General features: G+C 49.1%; 1 protein-coding gene across 3 annotated transcripts in view; it reads right to left on the reverse strand.

Moving 5' to 3' along the window:
• The window catches only part of LOC113202966 (DNA-binding protein D-ETS-3), a 103,758-nt gene that overhangs the window by 27,784 nt on the left and 67,779 nt on the right, over window positions 1–8,195 (reverse strand). For all 3 annotated transcript variants that reach the window (XM_052269677.1, XM_026417425.2, XM_026417427.2), the window contains one exon: window positions 7,608–7,658. In XM_052269677.1, coding sequence (XP_052125637.1) covers window positions 7,608–7,658 — 51 coding nt within the window. The remainder of the gene's footprint in view (window positions 1–7,607; window positions 7,659–8,195) is intronic.

Raw genomic sequence — 8,195 nt, forward strand, 5'->3', positions numbered from 1 at the left:
AGAGAGAGAGAGAGAGAGAGAGAGAGAGAGAGAGAGAGAGAGAGAGAGAGAGAAAGAGAGAAGTGGAAATTAGTTTAGTTCTCCTATCTGGGAACGCTTTAGAAATTCTTGAATTGGTCTCCAGCCGCTGGAAAAGACGTCCAAAGTGGCTGGAGGGAGCCGTGCGACGCTGAAAAGGGGGTGGACGCGGACAAGGGGGCCGACGCGCGAGGCTGGTCGGGTGCGGTGGCGTGGCGGGGTGGGGCGGGGCGCGACGTGACGCGCGGTGCGGTGGGGTGACGGGTCGGCGCCGCGGCGCCCCGCTCCAGGAAAGCCATGTCTTGTATCGCGCAAGGCGCTCCAATGAACACGGCAAACAGAGCGGAGGAGTGACTGACTGGCACCCGAGCCCAGCCCGCGGTAAAAGCGACACCAAAACAGCTTGGAGAAATCCTAGCTTATTACTCATGCCGTTTTTTGAGTCATTTTTGTTACACCGGAAAAACGAAGCCCTCAACTCGCCTAAACTAATGCCCAATAAATAAGTTTGTGAAATAGTGCCTCTAGAAGCAAGCTACGGTCTTTCAAGTGCTACAGTCTTTCAAACGTGCTTTTTTACAGATAGAGGCTTTAGTGGGGTAGCACCCCTAAAAATTTACGATTTATAATTAATATTAACGGAATATGTAAATTTATGACACCCCAAACTTCATCGTCGATAAAGTCCAAGGTCCAAGTCAAGACAGAATGCTTATAATTTTACAATATGGATTTGTAATTTTACGACACGCTTTAAGCATTTTTTTCCTGTAAAACCTACAACTATTTTTCACAGTGAAGAGTGTTAATTTCTAAGAATATTCGGGGCACCTTTGCTGCACATTTTGGGACAAAATGTAAGGAGGGAATGGTAAGGAGGGGAGTGAGGGACAACCGGTGGACCGGTTGGTGTTGTCGCTGAATACCCTTTCCCTTGGCCTCTTTTCCCCTCTCGGCGCCCAAAGAGGGACGCGGAGACACTTATCGGCCGAGTGGGCCAAAGGAGAACAAAATGACGAGCCGGGCGAACGGCGCTTCCGGACCGGGGACGGGGGGTGGAAAGGGGGGGGGGGACTTCCTCATTGGCGACCCCGTGGCCTGCTGCCCCCTGGCCAGTCACCTCAAAATCAGATCCCCTCTCCCCTCTCTCTCTCTCTCTCTCTCTTTGGATAGTCCCGACCACACCGACCACTGTCGTCGCCTGAAAATTTTTTCCAGATAAGAACTCTCGCGCAAAACAAACGTCCATTATTATACTGACTGAGAAGAACAAAACGACAAAACCTTGCGAATGAGCCTCGCTCTTCGGCCGCCCCGTGCCACCGCGAGACAAAGGACCCGGGCCGTGACCCCGTTACAGCAGGGGCGCGCAGCCTCACTGTCACCAGTCCTTGTTATGATATCGTCACATCAGGCAGACCTTTGATTCTTTAATTTAATTTACAAAATTAAACTCCATGACCTTGTGTTTTTTCGTTTTCTTTAAATTTTTCGGTTTTGCTGAAAGGAACGCATTCTTTTGGGGGTCATAGCGGACGTGTGGCGCTGCTGCTGCTGCTGCTGCTATGGCTCCATACATGGGGGGCTGTAGAGCTGGGACCATCGAGCACAGGGGCTGGGGGGTGGCGTGTGGGTGGCGCGGGGGTGGGTCGAGCGGGGGTTGCGGGGGCCCTCGGGGGCTTTTGCTTCACGCCCGGCCGCCCCGCTTCAAGAGAGCAAAGCTAGCAGTGTGCTGCCACCGCCGCCACCGCTTCACCCCCCCCCCCTCTCTCTCCGACCACCCCCTCTCTTCAACCCTCTGCTGCTCCGCCGCGCCGCGCCGTCCTGGCCCGCGGCGCCGGCTCTCTTTAAACCAGCCGCCCCTCCCCGCCCCGCCACGACGCCACCTCTCTCTGCTCCTGACAGCAGAAGCGACACTCCGGGCGCTAATTCAAACACCATCCAGCGTGTGTGTGTGCGTGAGAGAGTAAGAGAGAGAGAGAGAGAGAGAGAGAGAGAGAGAGAGAGAGAGAGAGAGCCGCGCCCCGGGGTGAAGCAGAAGCGGTGGAGCGCGGCGGGCCCAGATCCAGCCGCAATACCGGCGGGGGGCCGGCCGGGCCGGGGCGGCAAGCATCAAATAACATCGTGTTTGCTTTTCGCTAAAACAAAACAGAATAACGGTCGAAATCAAACAAACGCCCCCAGTGGGATTGCGTGCTACCGCGCGATGCTAAACGCATACGATGGTATACCACGACGCAAAGGTTTGCTGTGGTTATCCCCGGGGAGCTACTGGCCCGACTGATTAGGCTTCATCCTCTCCTTGCCCTCCAAAACACGTTTTAAAAACGTAAAAATAATGACGTTGAACTACTGTTTACTTTTAGTAAGAAGGTAGAACGTAGAAACGTCCCGAGCTCGGGATCCTAGGATCCCCCAGTCTAGTTCATAACATCTACCGTAGAGGATATATCTATTTTCATTCTTGTATTTTCTGTTTACCACCCTATGTTTTTCAATATTGTGTTTATCTCTGTTGTAGCAACAGCAATCGCGTACATAATGTGTCAGTGTCACCTTCATGGGAATATATTCCCTACTATAGTAGAGACAGTGTAAAATAGGGATACATCCATTATTGTGAAAATTATCGCCGTTCTTTGAAAGGATACAGTTTAACTGTACTTTTAGGACCACTTGCCCTACAATTTACAATAAAATTTTCAAATTCTGAATTTTAAATAAAATTTACGATTTTCAACAGTGATTATTTGAAGAATTTTCACAGTGTGGATCCATATGCCCCTTCCTTTTTCACACTCCGCCTCGTCTCCACCCGACGCGATTTTTTTTTCCATTTCAAAACAGTTTGATCGCCGATGTTGTCCTTCACACTTGTTTACCCCGTCAGAAAGGCCAGGCCCGCGCAGGAAGGGGCGGCTCCCTCCGGGTGGCTTAAGGGTTGGCAGTGTGTTTGCTATGGGAATGCGAGTGGCTTCACGAACTGTTGCTGCGGGTGACAGCGCTGGGCGGACGGCTGGACTTTGTGCGCGAGATAGATAGATAGATAGATAGATAGATAGATAGATAGATAGATAGATAGATAGATAGGAGAACTTCTTTATTCCGAGCGAGATTCCGAGGGTAACGCGCGTGATGATTATAGGAAAGAGAAGCTTCTAACGAAGACGAAGCAGCAATTACGAGAGAGAGAGAGAGAGAGAGAGAGAGAGAGAGAGAGAGAGAGAGAATAAGGGGAAGGATATAGGGGACGATCCGAAGCACCAATCAGTGGTTCAGTGAACCGTGGCGTATGACGAATAATGGATACATGCGGCCGGAACGCGTAACGAGGGATTGTTCGAGCCGAGAGGAGAGAGATGCCTCCGTCCTCTGCGTCTCTCTCTCTCTCTCTCTCTCTCTCTCTCTCTCTCTCTCTCTCTCTCTCTCTCTCTCCCTCTCTCTCTCCCGCCTCTCACCCCACTGGGGGCGGAAGGCTGTTGGGGCGTCGCCTTACAGAGGGGCGGCCAATGGGACGCTCAACCCCGACGCTGAGTGGGCCCCACCCCACGCCACGCTCCGCCACGCCCGACGCCCCCCCGACGCCTGCCGACGCCGCCGTCGCGGTAGATCGATGCGATGCGTCCCTGCCAACTGAGCTACTGCGGGGCGGGGTGGAGTGGGGCTGGGCAAGAGGTGTAGAGCACCAAGTCATACCTTTCTACCCCCAGCACAGAGACATCACATGTGAACATCCCTCTATTTTGCATTTGAGAAAGAACCTTCCTATAAGGCTGCTCCGTTGACGGTTCAAATATTTGAAGAATACACCCACAGAAATTATTAGAAATAGCAATGGCAACCATCATATGGTCGGCTCAGGGAGCACCATAAAATATGGTTGAGACAAAAGTGACAACGTGATGAAAACCATATTTTTGGTTTTCACAACCACGGTAAGGTTGCATCAACCATATTTTATTGTGCTCCCTTAGCCAACCATATGATGGTTGCCATTGCTAATCATTTCTCTGGGTGTACCGACGTGATTAAAATGCCTCTATTGAAAAAAAAATGCGTACGTGTCACCAAACTAAAAGTTTTCGTTCGTTCCGATCTAAAAATGTTAGAGTAGGACAGAAAAATGGAATAAAAATTCCGCTCAACTCAACATCTCATCATATCTCTGTGTCTCGACCCTGACACCCCGCCCCACCCCTTTCCCGCCCCACCCCGCTATCGGCGTTCACATCGGTGTGCACACGTGTACTACATTCTTGTGCAGCCGTTCGGCACCCGCCCCGCCCCGCCACGCTCCCAGTCAGAGATAGGAGTCGAGTCGGGACCCTCCAGCTCCGCTCCAGCGGCAGTGAGGCCAGCCCAGTGGAGTGCATTCTGTCTCGGCGTGTCACTCTATCTATGCCCATCTCTCTGTGTTGCGGGACCCTCGGTGGCGAGAGAGTTGAGCGGATCATATTGTCGCGCTCATAATCAGGATCAGGACCCTTTACGATGTGTGCGGTTTTGCGAGTGGCGTGGAAAAGCCGTTTAATTATTCCTGCCCAGTCAGGTGCGTCGAAGAGATCATACGGTTGCAACAGTACGGAACATTTTGGTGCACATTCTAGCAGCAGGGGGAGAACCCTGCTGTCGGATTTTCAGAGTACCAAAGTCCGTCATACAACTCTTAGCTTAGTTCACGGAAACCGACCCACCGACCCGAAGAGGAATTTTGGTGGAAGGAACGTGGATTCCACGTGGATTAGAGATGTGCGAATCAGGTTTTTTCCCCTCGAATCGAATCATTGAAAAAATTCACAGAATCGAATCGAATCCGCAACTTTTCTCTCGCATCGAATCGAATCGAATTTTCAACTCAGTTTTTCGAATCAAATTCGAATTTTATCTGAAAATTCCAAGTAATTCTCACGTTGTTAGAAAATCTAAATAGGAAGTGTGTGGCTCAAAAACTGCAATGCAACAAAAATATAAGTGACAGCAATACATATTTCTTTCATAATTTTCTAAAATCACAAGGAAATGGTTAGAGAGTTTGGTTATAGTTATATGTAACGAGCGCGCCATTCAAACAGGAAGTCGATAAAAGGGGCGACAGATTCGAAGGCGAACACCATCGATTCGAAATTTTCGAATAGTTCGGATTTTCAGCAAATTTCCCGTGAGCAAATCGAATCGAATCAGAGCTGATTCGATTCGATTCCGAACCTTTCGCACATCTCTACGTGGATTGGTGACGTGGATTCAACGTCCAATTGCCACGTGATATCCGCGTGGATTTGACTCTTTTTTTCGAAAGAGAGTATAGGGCTGCACCAGGCTGCTCCCGGTCTAGCACGAGCTCGGCGGAGCAGAAGTACTCCGTAGTACCCCCCACTCACCCCACCCCGGCGCACACTTCGTGGAACAGCCCCCTGGTGCACCCCTCCTGCCCCCCTCCCCCTTCCCCCCGCAACGTATGCGGGCAATCTGGATGCCCACTCACCAAGAACACCCCGTCCCTTTCTCTGACCCTGGCCGGACCCGCGGCCCATGCCCGCCGCCCATATTCATGAGTCTTTGCTTTCGTCTCGGTTCATAACCACGGCCAGGGGCGGTTGGAATGGAATAATTAGCAGTGAGTATACCGCGCTGAGACATGCTGAAAAGCAAATTATTATTATTGTCATCATTTGGTGGTGTTGCTGTTATTGTAATTATTGCTATCGGGAAAACCAAGGTGAAGTTGCGCTGTCTGCACAATATATTTGTGATGAAGACCTGACATGAAAAGTCCATAACTTTAGTCAGCACAGTCTTTGTTACACAAACGACGTGAAAATAATATGGCTCTCATCGTCGTAGCTCCGAACTGACAATCTTTCGGTGGGGCGCAACTTGAGTTTCTAGAGCACTAAAGAAAAATTGACTTCTTTACACGTCAAATAACAAAACAATAAAAAAATGGCTTAACAATGACAAAGTCTGTCACTCATACGATGCATACTGTTTCTGTTGATCCATTTTCACTGAACGCTGTACTAACGCGTGTCTACCACAAAAAGATGACGCCACTTATATTTCAGTTTTGGTGAAATATTGTCTGAATCAGGACTTAAATTTTACTTGATAGCTCCATAGAAGACCCCGTAACGCGTCTGATCAAACGATCATGCTAGGGTTTCTCATAATAGTTTCTTAATACGTTCCTGAAAAGTTAACGACACCTCTTGTTATTCTTTCCCTTTTACTACTTACTCTTCCTATTATTTAAGCTTGGAACACTGTCACATAAGTGCACGTTTGATTGGAAAGTTTCTGATGATGGAGCCATCAATTGGAATAATTTAAGTCCTGGCATAAGTATAATATTGGATAATAACTCATTCATCTCCTTGTGATAGGTGCGCGTCATTTCATCGTTTTCAAGTGTTTCTAAGTTTCTAGCAGTTCATTAAGATTTAGTATCTGGAACTACAGGGAGGAACAGCACCAATCACCTATTTCAGATGCTGAATTTCTGTGACAGCCTGGATTTGCAAATGTGGCCTGCATTTTTTCTATAATGGACGATGGACACACTTTTAACCATTATAAAGTTTGAAGTCTCCATAAGGTACCCAACAGATGCCAATCAGAACTTAATTTTTTGTAAGAAATATTTGTCAGGACACCAAAACGCCTTCCTAAAGAGTGAAAATACTAAATTTATTTAGCGTAGCGTACCCCCTGTTCTTCAATTCTACAAAGGTGGACTATAGCTATTCTCGCAAACGCCAAAAGGGGGAAAAAGGGAAAAATTGACACAAAAATTAAAACATTAAGGGTATAAATTTGAAAAATGTGAAGCAATAATAATGGAAGTGTGCAACGCCCTTGAAGCGTTCGGGAGCAACACCTCTGGTCCGTCCCGCCTGACCCCTCGCTACAATTCATTTAGCAATTCTAATGAGAGGCGGGGGAGTGGCGCAGGGGTGCGGGTGAGAAGGGGCGGAGAAGGGGAGAGAAGGGGAGGGGGAAGTTCTCGGGGGAGGTCTATCCGCTGTGATTGTTTATTAGTGCGATAATTAGTTGACTCAGTCGTACTAGCTTTAGATATTGACGGATTTGTCCTTTGCAAACATGTTTTGTTTTCCTCCTTTTTTTAGGGACCGTGTGTTGATATGGGGACGTGTTTACTCCTCGTTTTTTTCACCCTCCGAGTTGACGTTTACTCTTGATCCGTTGCAGTCAGGGGGTGCATCAATGTCGATCACATCTACGCACTACTATAACCAGCACAGTAATAATTAGGGTCGATGGGAATATTTCCAGCACTGTAACGACCCGACTGGCGGCGGCAGAGGGAAAGGGAAGGAGGGGGGGGGGGGATATAAAGTCACGGCGAAGGGCGCGGAGAGGAGAAACGGAGGTCGGAGGAAGTTTTGACGCGCCGACTTTAGCCAAGGATCATGATTTAAGTGGCCTGGCGTGGCGGTGCGTTTCACCTCGCCGAAGATGGGCCGCCTGATTTGCAAGTCAAAAGCCCACGGTGAAAGGGGCGAAGCGAGAGTGAGAGAGAGAGAGAGAGAAAGGGGGGGGGGGTCAGTAGCAGCGTAGAAAGTGTGGCTTACCTGGCGTCTGGCTAGCGGCATGTCCTCCCCACGATCCCTTGTAAGATGTGTCTGCAAGAAAAGAAAAAGAGCCCAGAAAATTAGTTTTGTGTCATCTTTGCTTTTTAAAAAAGATTTTGTTATTTTTTGTTTCTTTAATTCAACTTCCTCTATAGGCGAGATTTCAATCGCGTTTCTCTCCACCCCTCTGTCCCGTCAGTAACGTCGGAGAGAGTTTGGCCGTAGTGCATGTTGGGCGGTCGCTGCTCAAACACACGCCACACCTCTCAGACACTCTGCTTCTTAGGAGCTTCCCTCGCACGTTCCCACCACGCAACTTTCCCACCTAACCCCGAGTTTTGTTTTGCATAGGCTGCCAGGTACACGCCTACAACCTTCCGTGATATCAAACAACAACAACAACAACAGTTAGAGAGCAGGCTGACGTCTCAGCCGCACCCAATAACAACTTTTTCAACTTTAATAGCTGCGCTCCTCACCTCGCCTCGACAAGCTGGTATCGACCTGAACGTCAGACCCCCCCTCCCCCTAATATACATCTCTCTCTCTCTCTCTCTCTCTCTCTCTCTCTCTCTCTCTCTCTCTCTC

This window comes from Frankliniella occidentalis, unplaced genomic scaffold, assembly GCF_000697945.3.
Source record: "Frankliniella occidentalis isolate FOCC.00 unplaced genomic scaffold, Focc_3.1 Scaffold99, whole genome shotgun sequence".
Lineage (NCBI taxonomy): Eukaryota > Metazoa > Arthropoda > Insecta > Thysanoptera > Thripidae > Frankliniella > Frankliniella occidentalis.